Source organism: Pteronotus mesoamericanus, unplaced genomic scaffold, assembly GCF_021234165.1.
Source record: "Pteronotus mesoamericanus isolate MK-2021 breed Mesoamerican mustached bat unplaced genomic scaffold, CSHL_Meso_final contig_20, whole genome shotgun sequence".
Lineage (NCBI taxonomy): Eukaryota > Metazoa > Chordata > Mammalia > Chiroptera > Mormoopidae > Pteronotus > Pteronotus mesoamericanus.
The window spans coordinates 46,104,113-46,119,423 of NW_026555085.1; the positions used below are offsets into that span (position 1 = coordinate 46,104,113).

The 15,311-nt window shown below is 37.4% G+C and overlaps 1 protein-coding gene across 3 annotated transcripts in view; it reads left to right on the forward strand.

Annotated features, from left to right (window-relative positions):
- The window catches only part of ORC3 (origin recognition complex subunit 3), a 60,493-nt gene that overhangs the window by 28,878 nt on the left and 16,304 nt on the right, over positions 1–15,311 (forward strand). For all 3 annotated transcript variants that reach the window (XM_054569692.1, XM_054569693.1, XM_054569694.1), the window contains exons 12-13: positions 3,444–3,560; positions 4,425–4,504. In XM_054569692.1, the coding sequence (XP_054425667.1) occupies positions 3,444–3,560; positions 4,425–4,504 (197 nt within the window). The remainder of the gene's footprint in view (positions 1–3,443; positions 3,561–4,424; positions 4,505–15,311) is intronic.

Sequence of the window (15,311 nt, forward strand, 5' to 3'; positions counted from 1 at the left end):
TTAACTAGCTCAGGCAAGATACAGTCCTTTTCATATAAGTAAACATAAGTGAATGATTTTTGAATGAATGACAGGATTGCTGTGATTGGAGACAGCTGATTTTAAAGGGAATACACATTGGCAACCCACAGACCAAGATAAATGCAGTTTTTAGTTCCATTTTTGTGTGTGTTTTTTTTTTTGAAAATCTGAGTCAACATTTACGAATTGAGAAAATTTACATTACAAATTCAAACTTTTGTTTTCTTCTGAAAAGTTAGTAAATTTGGCCCACATCCAGCAAAACAATAAGCAGTTGCTCTTATTTGGAAGAGTGACTGAGTGTTGACCTTCATTATTAATGCGCTTCCTTATTCAATAAGTATTTTTTGAGTGCCTACTTTGTGTGCAAGGCATTAATCTTGGTGTTGAGAATACAGAGGTGAACAAAATAGACAAAAACCCTTGCCTTCATGGAGCTTATATGCTATCACATTAAATAGGTAAAATATCAGTGATAATTGCTAAGGAGAAAGCAGTGGAGGAGAAAAAGGGAATATGAAGTTTGGTGTATATCAGAGTGGGGTTGAAATTTTAAATAAGGTAAATTTTGAGTAAAGACCTAAAGTTGTAGAGCTTGACATGCAGAAACCTGGAGGAAAAGAATTCCAAGCAGAGTGATAGCAAGTGAAAAGTCCTGAGGTCGGAGCATGTCTGGCATCTTTAAAGAGTAAAGGGGCTTCTATGTATTTGCTCTGTTTTTCTTAAAGTAGAGAAGTATTTCTGTTCCCATGTCTACATCAAAGATTAGTAAAGACCAAAAGACGTTTGTGTTTCAATAACAGAAGAAAGCATCTCTCTCTGGGAAATCAATAGTATTCCTAGGCAAAGTGTATCTCTGTTGAAAAGAATCATCCTAAATACAATTATGAAATAAAACAGTGGCAGCTATGACTAGTATACAGAAAAGATACTGAAGGAAAAATTTAAGTATAGGAAAACAGAATTATTACATTGACAGACTTTGTTTTTGCATGTTCTTAGTGTGATGCTGCTATAGTGTAGTAAATGGGAAATTTTCTCCTACAGGCTTGAGTTTATAAAAGGGTGTTCATAAAGTGCATTAGGAATTGTTAGCCTGGATAAGTAAAGGCATTTTCAGATATGTATTTTTATAAGACAAAGAACTTAAAAAAAAAAAACAACTTAGTAGATTACATGAAAAAAGTGAGGTTAGTCATTTATGATATTTTCTGCTGCACCTGAAAACTCAGATATAAATAACAGTGGAATCTTATGTGGTGATTAGGTTCTAAAGTCAACACATAAAGCAAAGATCTGGAATGGTCAAAATTACTTTCATAATTCCCTTAGGAATGTGTAACAGAAATCCTCTTATTAAGTCCCATCAGAGCCAGTTTTACTTGCAGTGTTTGAACCAGAAACCATTTCCCTAGTTGAGTATCAGATGAAATAGTTGGCCATGTTATATGAACAAAACAAAACATTGTTTTCCACTCAAAAAATGCTAGAATTCCTTCCACTCAACACAGGGATGTAAATCACACAGTGAGAAGTACAAAGAGACTAAAGCCATATTGGAGAAAAACAGGTTCATCTCTCTCCTTATACTCCAAGGCACAGTTCCTTGAGTGTGCAGCATTGCCTGTACTGTGTGAAGTATTTATTTTCTCTCCTCATCCAAGAATATTCAGTGAAGGTGTTATTCAGTTCTACTGTATCACTCAATTATTTGTACATATAGTTACTGCACAGAGTAAAAGTAATAATTAGTGCAAGTAGCATAAAGTATGATTATCATTCAGTGATAGATTCCTTGTTCTCTAGAATATTCCCCCTGTTTAAGACCTATTTTAGCACTTATCAAGGAAAGCAATTACTGGCTTTATGCAGTCTCTATGTTATAGCTTATAGCACTGATTTTTCAATCTTGTTCATCTCATGGCACACATAAACTAATTAATAAAATTCTGCAGCACATCAAAAATATACTTGTCCATCTGAGAAAAAAATAGGTATAATTTTGATTCATTCACACTGGACGGCTATTGTGTTGTCATTTTTTTATTTGTCAGTCTAAGGGAGAAGAGATGAGTGCCCATAACTAAACAGTCAGGTAGTGCGTATTTTAAAAATTCTTGTGGCATACCAGTTGAAAATCACTGGCTTGCAGTCAGCATATAATTAGAGTCTGCTCTCCCAGTCGTGGTTCAAGTACGGTGTGTACTGACGATAGGAGACCTAGAGTTTTGAAATTACCAACTAGCTAAAATACTGGGAGGAAAAACATTTTGATATTAAAGCTTTCCTTTGATTTGCCCCAGCCTTTCAGGTCATGACCTGTAGATTGCTGAACAAGGAATTGATTTTCTCAGTGATTTAGAGTTTAGGAAAATATCTCAGATTTGTTGCTTAATATGGATCAGACTTGCTTGAATTTATTTCAATACTTGAAGTGTTATTTTCTGCATGGTTGACTGCTAAAATTAATGGGTATCTGCAAGATACTACTGAAAAAAAAAGAAAAAAAGACAGCCCAGTAGTTAAAGTCTTTTGACTTCTTAGAAGAAAAAAAACTTAAGACCATACTACAGATCATAATCCTCTTAAGAAAACATTATAGAAGTAAGCAGTTATGAAAATACTTGAGGCCTGAAAAGTGTTTTAAAATTATTTCTAAACTATTCCAGAAGGCTCTAGAAAACAATGCTTCTTCCCCTCAACTTCCCTTCCCCCCAAAAAGCCTTTTGAAATTGATTTGTAAGGTTTGTCATTTTATAGATTTCTTAAGACACTATCTCTTGTATCATACTTGCTGGATTCTAAATTATAAAGCTTGTTGGTTTTAGATTTTTTTTTCCACTATTTATTCTTATTGCTAAAGTAAATAAAACCTGAACACATTGGAGATCTTCAACAAAAGGCAGAAGAATCACTTGTGGTGTTGCATCTACAGTGATTTCTTCCCGTTCAAACACAACACCAGCAGTACTTTAAGAAAGCATACATCACAAATGGAACCTCAGCAGCTGTTACTTACATTGGTATTGGTTGTTTCCTCACTCTTCTGATGCCAGTGAGGTAGAGGGTGATGGGCCTACTTTGCTGTGTTACACATGACAGGCATAGGCAGGCATCCAACATGGTGCTGTTTTGCACACTTGTATTTTAGGGGGCCAAGTTACTGTGGTAATACTGTAGATAGGAGGAAATTAAATTATAGTATTAATGTTAGTGTGTGTAAAATATCAGCAGACTTGATACTAAACCAAAAATATCCTTTATTCTGGATTTTGTGTATATTATAAATTCTCAGAATTAAGGAGGATAATTTGTAATTCTGAATCATTTCTTGTCAGTTTTTCAGAAATTATATATCACCATGAAATGGATTTATTATTTTCAAAAATTAGTGGCTCACTTATGTCTTCTGTGATTTTTAGGAGGAGACACAATCATTACTAGAAAACCTGCATGTTTACCATATGAATTACTTTCTGGTTTTGAGATGTCTTCATCAGTTCACTTATTCTCTTCCCAAGTACCCATTGGGTCGACAGGTAACCCAAATTTCCTAATTTGGAATACATGAAGTAGAATATTGGTAGTTTCTTGTTTTGATTTTGGTAGCATTTAGGCATCAGAATTTGAAATAAATTTAAATTTTGCAGTGAGTGCTAATCTAAATCCAGTCAGCTGTACACAGTACTAGTAATTGAAACAGTATTTTTTGTTCTGATAGCCACAGCTAGGAACAACCACATGAATCCCAGTAGTGTTGCTTCTACTACAGTGTACTTGTGCTAAGGATTTTACCTTTCTCTCTTTAATACTTTTCATCACTTAAAATAAGAGCTGATTTTGCACCTTAATTAAATGAAAAAATCCTGTTTGAGAACGCTTTATGGTTAACCTTGCATTGTACCAAGAACTAAAAGAGAAGCAGTACTTCTGCTCCTTGCAAGATTACACTCTGCTGGCCTTTGTGTCATACATACCATAAACCATCTGTACAGTGGATGTTAATGGAAGGATTTTGTATCCCTAAACCTTTGCATCCTTATCTCAAAAGTTTGGATAATAAATATGTAAAAATGTTTTGTTCATAAGATAATTTGCCATTAAGCCTTTTTAATAACTCCATTATCATTTTTATGATTTCCATATTGCAAAGTGACTAGTGATAATAGCCAATCCCAATCCCAATGTGATTTTGTTTTGCTTATACGTAAATGATGTTTTTATAAAGCCTGATCCATGTGATTTATGCCAGTTCTTTTGTCATCTAAAGAAAACGATTATTTTTTCAAAAATTAAAAACATTAATTTTTGTCTTGACCATTTATGTGGATTTTGTTAAACTAGTGGTGTACAAACTTTAGTACATCACTTTTGGTTCCTCATAAGTTGCTGTTCATTTGCAGATCAGAGAGCTGTACTGCACATGTTTAGAAAAGAACATATGGGATTCAGAGGAGTATGCATCAGCCTTGCAGCTGCTGAGGTAGGTTTTTTTTGTTTGTTTGTTTTATTTTTTTCTTTTTAGTCTACTTTAAGCTTGCCAATAACTAACACCTTCCTCCAGACCTCTGCCTGCTAAGGAGTTTTATAAGTAGCCATGTTATGTCTAGTACTTATATGCACCTTGAATTTATGTTTGTAGCATATAGTGTTTTTAATGTGGCAACCATCCGTTTCTTTGCTGGTTTTAGCTTGTTTTTGCACTTGTGATTTTTAAAGTAAAACAAGTGTTTGTTTAGTCAGATATTAACACTACACCAGGATAAATGAGGTATGAATAATTTTAATCTGTCAGGCCTGACATCATGGCCAGGAAAGTAGTCATGGAAAGAGAGCTCACCATGCCCCCTACCTACTGAGTGGAGCAGCAGCATTGCTCGGTGAAATGCATCCTGTGAAGAAGGTCACTGCTGACTTTGATGAGCAATCACAAGTAGGCAGGGGCCTTGATTCTTTCACCTACCTGAACTGGCCCTGTCCACAACACTGGATAATTCATAAATTATGTATCTAGTATTATATGAATAAATGAGATATTTTAGAATTACCAGTTTAGAGTTATCAGTTGCCCTCCCTGACAGATGTACCTTTTAGAGTTATAATTGTTTGTTTCTCTTGGCTTCTTGTATGTATGGTGACTTCCATAAAAATAAGTGACCACTTGGACAGTGAGAAAAGGAAAATCAAGTGTGAGTTAAGTTTCTGCAGTATTACAGTTTTCGTAAATGGATATAAATGCTGAAATGAAAATATAAAGAAATTTGAGAACTGAGCATTTATTAAGTTTTAGCTTCCTCTGGGCCCACAAGAAAAGAACAGATGGGCACAGTAGGAGGAAAATTCACATTGAAAGCACTTTAAGTCCAGACTTAATAATACAAATGTTCAGTGATCTAGCAGGTGCAACTTGAGATAGGAAACTAATTTTAATACTATCTGGAAAAATAGCTCCACATGGAAAGTAGGTTGCCACTGAAAAGCTATGTTTTATTTAATTTTTCAAAGTGCCATTAAGGGATTTCTGTGCATTTACTTATTTCAATTGGAGGATCTCTGAGCCATTTTGCTTTTTATTCAAGTTAACATACCTATCTCAAACAACCATTTGATTCTTGTTAGGTTTCCTCTTTGGACTTTGAGATTGGTGATTGTCTTCCTTCTCTAGTTCCGTATTCGCAAATTCATAGATTCCTTTGTTGGGCAGGGACTTTCTCTTTTCCTTCTGTATCTCCCTTGGCCTGATGATATTAGGGTACAAGTCAAGGAACAAAAATGCCATTTCCAAAGAGTATAAGGAAACGTGAGCAGTAAAAATAATATGACAGTGGTAACCACTGTGTATGAAGGCTTGTAGTGTGCCAGGCACTGCATTATGCACTTTGAGTACATTTCTAGTCTAATATTCAAGCATCAGATACTATTAGCCACACTTTACAGCTGAGAAGACATAAGCACAGAGAGTGTTTCAGTGATTTGCCTGATTCCCTTAACTGTTGATGGAACCAGGATTCTAATGCAGGCCTGACTTCAAAACTGTTGTACCTATGGATTTGGAGAGCTCATAAAGCAGAAACGATAGAAAACAAAGTGTTAGTCATTTTTCTAAACTCTGAAATGTAGGAATATGAAAACATGAAGGATCAAGTATGGCAGCTATAGCAAGGACAGGCAAGAGTGGGCATTACAAAAGAGAAGGAATCTGGGAATCTCTGCACTGGATTTATTTTTCCCTTTGTACAGATTAGTTGTAAACAGGTGGTCAGGGATATTTGTCATTTTGGCACTCTAAATAAGAATCTGAATTTAGGAGACCAGGCATTTTCATTACCTGTTTTTAAACAATTCAAGTCATGAGAGAAATTGAGAATAAAACGATCATTGAATGTTATTTTGGAAAGAAAAACAAAAGTACTGTTAGAACCATAGTCTAGTAACATTTCTGAGTTGAATTTTTTTTTAAGTACGTTAAAGGCAATATTAACCTTGAAAAGTCCCTTTTTTTCTGGACAGTAACATGCTTAAGTAATGATAGATTTATGTTATGGAATGTTTTCTGACCATTAAAAAGCACTTGATTCCCAGCATTTGTATGGAACCACAAAAGACCCCAAATAGTAGGCAAAACAATCTTAAGAAAGAATAATATAGGCGGAGGCATCACGCGTCTTGATTTCAAACTATATTACAAAGCCATAGTAATCAAAACAGTATGGTATTGGCCCAAACAGACACGTAGATCAGTGGAACAGAATAGAGAGCTCAGGAATAAACCCACACATATTTGGGCAATTAATGAAGAAAGAGCCAAGAATATACAGTGAGGAAAGGAGAGTCTTTTCAATAAATGGTGTTGGAAAATGGGACAGATGCATGCAAAAGAATGAGACCGGATCACTGTCCTCACTCATTCACAAAATAAGCTCAAAATGGATTAAAGACTTGAACCTAAGACCTGAAATAATAAAACAAGAAGAAAATATTAGTGGTAAACTCCTTAACATTGGTCTTGGCAATGATTTTTTTTGTCTTGGACACCAAAAGCAAAGGCAAGAAAAGCAAAAATAAATTAAGTGGGACTACCTCAAACTAAAAAGCTTCTGCACAGAAAAGGAAACCATCAACAAAATGAGAAGGAAACTTATAGAATGGGAGAAAATATATGTAAATTTTATGTCTAATGAGGGGTTAATATCCAAAATATATAAAGAACTCATACAACACAATTGAAAAACCCTGAACAATTCAATTATAAATGGGCAGATGATCTGAATAGACATTTTTTTCAAAGAACACGTATATGAAAAGGTGCTGAACATCACTAATCAACAGGGAAATGCAAACTAAAACCACAATGAGATATCACCTCACACTGTTCATATGGTTCTTATCAAAAAGACAAGAAACTTCTGGTCAAGATGGCAGCATAGTAAAACAGGGGTTGCCTCCTCATGCAACCACATCAAAGTTACATCTAAAATATAGAACAGCCATTACTCAGAATCGTCAGAAATTGAGTTGAATAGAAGCCAGGGGTTCCAATGCTAGCAAGGTAAGTCCTCATAACTTCTGTCTGCAAAAAACAGTGGGGTTTGAGTCAGTGGAAGAAGTTTCTGGAGTCCCAAGCAGTTACCCGTCAAAGGACCCCCACATGAAATTACTCAGACTAACTTCCTCTGAGCTCCAGCAACAGGGTAGCAGCTTGAAAGGCAACAGTAGAATACAGGTAGAACTGAAGTGCCTGGCATCAAGGCAGGACCTAGGGGACAGCTTTCTCCTAGACAGAAAAGTGGACAGAGGCCATTGTCCCTTTTTAGAGCCCTCCCCCAAAAAAGCCACAGAGAAAATGCCATACCTGAGACTCCATCAACCTGGCTAAAACTCTTTGCCCTGGCCTGAAGATCCCTTGAGGCTCCATTCCAACCAATTTATGGATCCCCCCAAACAGTTAACCATGACTTTTCCACATGAGTGGCTGGTCTTGGCTCCTGTTTCACAACTTCCTAAATTCTATCAAACAAGCAACAGCCAAGCCTCAGTGAGCCTCTAGCCCCCATCCTCTTGCTAAGTGGCGCCAGGCCTGGCACTAGCAGCAGTCAGCCTAGATTCACAGCCTGGCTATGTCTGGGAATCTTCAAGCCCAGCACAAGTAGCAGCCATCTCAGATTGCTTTATTGCTCATGCAGGGTGGCCCCAGGCAGAACACGGGGCGGGGGAGACATTGGCCTGCACCACCTGGGAATCCCCACAGCCTGAGCACCCAGGGGACAACTACAGACCATGTTGGAGCACCACCATACTGCCTCAGCAGAGCAGATCCTCCATGGAGAGTGGAGGATGGTGGTCAATGGTTACAGCCAGTCCTTGCAGCTGACTGGGTAAATTCCTTCCATTGACCTGCCAACAGCAATCAAGGCTTAACTATAGGAGGAGAGGGCACTCAGCCCAAACATAAGACACACCTCAAGTACCCAGCCTGGGTGATAGGGGAGGCTGTGTCATTGGACCCTACAGGACGCTTAGTACATTAGGCCACGCTAGCAAGACAGGGAGTCATAGAAGCTCTCCCTCATACATAGAAACAAACACAGGGATTCTACCAAAAAGAAGAGACAAACGTGGCCCAAGTAAAAGAACAGATCAAAACTCCAGAAAAAGAACTAAACAGAAGGGAGATAAACAATCTGTCAGGTGCAGAATTGAAAAACACTGGTTATGAGGATGCTCAAGGAACTTAGTGAGGACCTCAGCAGCATAAGAATGATCCAGTCAGAAACCAAGGAGACACTGACTGAAATAAAGAGCAGTTTACAGGGAAACACGACAGTGAATAAAGTTGAGAATCAAATTGATGATGTGGAACATGAGGAAGCAAAAAAAACAACCAGTCAGAAAAGCAAGTAGAAAAAAGAATCCAAAAAAAGGAGGATAGAGTAAGCAGCCTCTGTGACAACTTCAAGTGTTCCAACATTTGCATCATAGAGGTGCCAGAAGGAGATGAGAAAGAGCAAGAAATTTGAAATCTTTTTGAAAAAAATACTGACAGAAAATGTCCCTGATTTGGTGAAGGAAATAGAGATGCAAGTCCAGGGAGCACAGACAGTCCCAAACAAGATGGATGCAAAGAGGCCCACTCCAAGACACATCATAATTAAAATGCCAAAGGTTAAAAATAAAGAGAGAATCTTAAAAGCAGACAGAGGAAAGCAGTTATTTACCTACAGGGGAGTTCCCATAAGACTTGTTAGCTGATTTCTCAAAAGAAACCACAGGCAAAAAGGGACTGGCAGGAAGTATTCAAAGTGTTGAAAAGCAAGGACCTACAACCTAGATTACTCTGTCCAGCTAGGCTGTCATTTAGAATTCAAAGGCAGATAAAGAACTTCCTCGACAAGAAAAAACTAAAGGAGTTCATCATCACCAAGCCATTATTGTATGAAATGTTAAAGGGACTTACTTAAGAAAAAGATAAAAACTATTGAACAATAAAATGTTAGTAGATACATATCTTATCAATAATTGAATCAAAAAAACAAACTAAGTGAACAAGCAGAACAAAGACAGAATCATGGATATGGAGAGCTTTTTGATGGTTGCCAGAATGGGAGGGGGGTGGTGGTGTTGGGCGAAAAAGTTGAAGAGATTAAGAAGTGTAAATAGGTAGTTACAGAATAGCCATGGAGATATAAAGTATAGGAAATGGAGTAGCCAAAGAACTTACATGTATGGTCCTTGGACATGAACAATGGTGTGAGGATTGGCTGAGGGAGTGGGTGGTGCTGGGTGGAGGGGGGGGGCAAAGAGGGAACTGTTGTGACAATTGTAATAGCATTATCAATAAAATATAATTTAAAAAGTAGATGAGGAATAACAAATATTGGTAAGGATATAGAGAAAAGGAAACCATTGTCCTCAGTTGGTGCAAATGTAAATTGGTGTGGCCATTATGGAAAACAGTATGGAGGTTCTTCAAAAAATTAAAAATAAAACTACCATATGACCCAGCAGCTCCATTTCTGGGTATTTTTCTAAAGGAAATGAAAACACTAACTCAAAAACATCTGAACTCCCATGTTCATTGCTGCATTATTTACAATTGTCAATTAATGTTGATTAATTTTTCACTAAACCACATATCATTATATAAAGACATACTTGTGTTAAAATGCCATTTGGGCCCTGGTTGGTGTGGCTCAGTGGATTGAGTGCTGGCCTGCAAACAAAAGGTCGCAAGTTAAATTTCCAGTCAGGGCACATGCCAGTTGGGGGCGGTGAGAGGCAACCACACATTGCTGTTTCTTTCCTTTTTCTCCTTCCCTTCCCCTCTCTCTAAAAATAAATAAATAAATAATAAATTTTTTTTTAATGCCATTTGGGAACAGGAAGTGGTAAAAATGCTATCATCCTAGCAGTGAGCTAGGTGAGTACACTGGCTTCTTCTGGTCAGCCATGAAAGACCATAAGATGAAAAATTTACCTTTTTATTGGAGAGACTCTCTAAACAGCTATCTAAAATTCAAACACTAGATCAAGAATTTTTCAGAGTTTTGAAATTCTAAAAACCTTGCTTCAATATTAAGGTTTTAAGGATTGATATAAGTCACAGTCCTCAACTTGCAGGAAGGTGATGGATCAGCTGGACCTGGAGAGTACTATACCCTCACATCAGGGGCAATGAATTCCTTTGGCTATGATTCTTAAATTGGGGATAATGAAAAGTATGCCCCTCTTAGGTGAATATATTCTTCTGCCTACCCCATCAATTGAGAGTTACTCATCTATACTTACCCCATTTTCTTCCAAATAAGGAAACCAAAGCCAGAAACATTGAGTGACTTTTCTGCAGTTGGCAGAGCTGGATTTAAATCTGAATTTTCAAAGTACAGTCTGTTTTTCAGTCCTATTCTAATTACTTAAAAGGTGGTGTAAGAGGAAATTTATATGGGTTTGTGGCCAATAGTCCATGTTCGGAACATACCCAATTTTTAAAAATGAGCCAGCAGAGCAAGTTTCTGTGGACTCAGCGCCCCCGTAACCCCCAGCATCTTGACACTAGTCATCTTGGCACAGGCTACCAATGTAAATGAAAGGAGCCACAGTGTCTGTTATATTATTGCCAAGTGTAACGTTATGAGCTTGCTACGAAACAGATTTGTAAATTGAAATTGATTGATAGCTGAGGGAGTTTATCCTGAAAGAAATGATCTAATTTTTGAGGAAAACTTTTGAGTTAAACATAATATATTAGCAGGTTAGGTCAACCTTCATTGAGTTGAAAAAACATGACCCAAGTAATAATATTAACATTTGATCACTTTAGCTTACTTCAAAGAGACTAGAGATTTGGAATCTAAATAATGCTTTCTTGCCTGACTTTACGGATCATCTTTAGATGATATTTAAAGATCTAGTTATGACAAATGACACAGCCCCACAGTGTGAGGTGCTTCCTAAATAGCAATAATGTAATCACTTTTGATTATCTAGATTTATCTATGCAGAAGATAAGAGATTTCACTATTAAAATATAATTTCTTTTAGAACAAAGATTGCCAGTCCTGACTTCACATCACATCAGGTGCTCCACAATTACCTGTATCCATGGTAAAAATCAGACAAACAGCTGAATTGTTAGAGCTTATTTTTAAAGCAAAAGATGTTGAAAGTAATGTTTCTAGAGTAATGGTTTCCAGGTTTCAGTATGCATAAGAATCAGCTGAAGTGTTTAAACCTGTAAATTTCTGCCTTTTCCCTCAAAATTCTAAATCTGATATTTGGGAACTTTGGTGTGGTGGTCAGCAGCAATTGCTATTTAACAAGCACTCCATAGCACTTGGACATATTGTCCAGAAACCACACTTTGAACCACACTTTATTTATTCTAGAAAATAAGGGAATAAGAAAGAGGTACAAAAAAATAGAGAAAGAAATGGAGCTTTTAAAAGAAAAGTCTTAATTGTGGAGAAATTGGGTGACATTGGGCCATTGATCTCAAATTGATCTTTGTCCAAAACTATGATTTTTCAAAAATATAAATAAACAAGGGAAAATCCAAACTTGTATTTTAAGTTTTTTTCTTAAATAAAAAGTGTCCACTACTACGTTTCTGCTAGTAAAATGAACAGGTAGCTAAGAAATACTAATTTTAAAAACTGAGAGTGGAATCAAGATGGCAGAGGAGTGAATGGAGGTCATACTGACCTCTCCCAGAACTTCTACAAATGACCCATGGCGACTGCATGAGTGGCAGGTACTAGCTGGAGGGAGACAATAGGGGAGAAATTGGGACAACTGTACAAGCATTACCAAAAAATATACATATACATTTATTTTTACATACACACACACACAAATAAAAAGAGGCAACAAACTGATGTTTCTCTTGCACTAGGATGGTTCCCTCCTATCCCCTCTAAAATATATATTTATTATTTAAATAAATAAATAAAAACTTTACTAAAAGTTTGAAAACTGGGAGAATCAAGACGGTAGAGAGGTGGAAGTCACAGTGACTTCCTTCCAGGACCAACCTCGAATTACAGCTAAATTGTGGAGAAATCGCCTGGAACAAACAACTGAACAGTAGCAAGTGAGGAGCCTTATAACCTCGGACAGACAGAAGAATCAGCTTTAGCACAACCTAACTGGTAAGCAGTGCAGTAGAGGCTCAAGAATGCGGGCAGGGTGCCCACAGGTGGCAGCACTACAAGGATACTGAAACGGCCAGTTGGATCCCCCTGAGAAGAGGGATCTAAACCAAAATTGGGGATCTCCAGCCTACAGCAACAGAGCCCAGAAAGTATAGAGAGAACAGCCAGCTGCAAAAAATGGCAGGGTTGCTCTCTGCCAGAGATGGGCGGCGGGAGACGCAAAGAACTATTTAAAGATCCAACACATAAGTTTTTATTTGCAGCCGCTTACCCTGGTCTCTGGCAAAGACAGGGACAGAGTGGGGTAGAAACTGCTGAGGAGAGACAGGGGAAGAAGGCTTTGGGGAGAGAACTGAGGGAGTAGCCAGTGGGAAATCGGTGTTGACTCATCCCGCATGCAGCAGCATCCATCTTGGTCAGGCAGAGACCAGTCGCCCTGAGTGGCAGCAGCATGAGAGGGCACAATAGCCCCTCCCCCAGGAGGGACTCTGCCCAGCCCTGTGCTATCTAAGCCTGACTGCTGAGTGCAGCGTGATTAGGTTAACAACGGAAGGAGACAGCCACAGGCAGTAGATTCCCGGAAGTCTCGAACAGACTGCCTAACGTCTGACAGGAACAACATCTCACAACATCAGAGGCAGATCCAGAAAGTAAAGACAGCGGTCTCTTACCATAGAAGCTCACACCACAAACTCAGGAAATCAAGACAGATCAATTTAAGAAGCAGAAGCAAAAAAGAAGAGTCTCCCAAATAATGAGAAGAGAAAAAAATACCCCCCCACTCGAAGGGAAAGGAGGAATCCCCACAAAGAGAACTAAATGAAAGAGAGGCAAGTAAACTATCAGATATTGAGTTCCAAACAATGGTTCTACGGAAACTCAATGAGCTCAGTGAGCTCAGAGAGGATTACAGAAAACTACAGGGGAACTACGAGAAACCTACTGCAAACTGTATCAGCATGAAAAAGGACATAGAAACTATCAATAAGTGACAAGAGGAAATGAACAGTTTCTGAATTGAAGGTCACAGAGGGAATCAAAAGCAGGCTAGATGAAGCAGAGGATTGAATCAGTGAGGTGGAGGACAAGGTAGAAAAATGCTCCCAGAAAGAGCAAGAAAATGAAAAAACGCTCAAAAAGCATGAAGAGGCATTTAGGGAAATGCAGGACAACCTGCATTTAATATAATAGAGATACCAGAAGGAGAAGAGGATGAGGAAGGGATAAGAAATCTGTTTGAAAAATGATGGGAAACTTCCCTAATTTGAGGAGAGAAAAAGTCACACAAGTCCAGTGAGCACGGAGGGTCCCATTCAAGAGGAACCCAGTGAGGCCCGCTCCAAGACACATCATAATTTAAATGGCAAATATTGAAGATAGAGAATCCTAAAGGCAGCAAGGGAGAAGGAGGCAGTAACATATACGGGAGGCCTGATAGGGCTAGCAGCTGACTACTCAACAGAAACACTGCAAGCCAAAAGGGAGTGGCAAGAAATATTCCAAGTCATGAAAAGCAAAGGCCTGCAACCGAGACTGCTCTACCCAGCAAGGCTCTCCATGAAAATGGAAGGCAAAATAAGGAGTTTCCCAGACAAAAGGAGGCTAAAAGAATACACCTCCACCAAACCAGCACTGCAAAATATACTAAAGGGACTGCTTTAAGAAGATGAAGAAAAAGACTATGAATACCTTGTTCCTTTCACAGTCACCAATACTTGGTATTAACAATATTTTTAATATGTATAAATCTGACTGTGACAATGATGTTATTTTAATTGTTCCTTTATTGTTTGTTGAAACTAAACCTGTTCTTGTATATTTCTTGCCTATTTCTATTATTTTTAAAAAGCTTTAAGTGACTTTTTGGTGTTGTTTATCCATTGTTTTGATTAAATGTTTGGAATTTTTTCCCTAAAAAAACAAACAATGCTTTTTTAAATGTGTGACAAATACCTTCCCATTCTATTACTTGTCCTTTAATTTTTTTATGTGTATATTATGATATAGTCTTAAATGTTTATTGTAGTCATATTGTCAATATTCTACTTTATAACTTTTGGGTTTGAATATTTTACTTCAGGGTAAGAAAAATATTAGTTTGTATTTTCTCCTGAAACTCCTTAGATTTTACATATTGATTTTTAACTCGCCTGAATATTTCTTGTATAACGTGTGAAATCGGGCTCTATATTTGTTTTATTTCAAGTAATAGTGGTCCATGCACCTTATTTGTTGAATAAACCTTATTTTCCCCATGGACTGGAAATACCAGTTTAATCATTTATTACATTGTTAAACATATATATGTTTGTTTCTAGAATGCACATTTTTTTTCATTGATCTACTTCATTATTTCTGTGCTGGTGTCATGTTGTTCTAAGTGCTGAGACTTTATAATGGGTTTGAATTCTTTAATATTTTATCATGGATTTTGACATTTAAAAAAATAAAACCAACCTGCATTTTAAAAAAAGTAAGAAGGAAGGAACTCCTACTTTTTGCAACAACATGATGGAACTGGCAAATATTAAGTGAAATAAGCCAGTCGGTGAAAGACAAATACCGTATGATCTCACCTATAAGTGGAATCTGTTCAGCAAAATAAACTCACGAACAAAATAAACCACAGGCATGGAAACATGG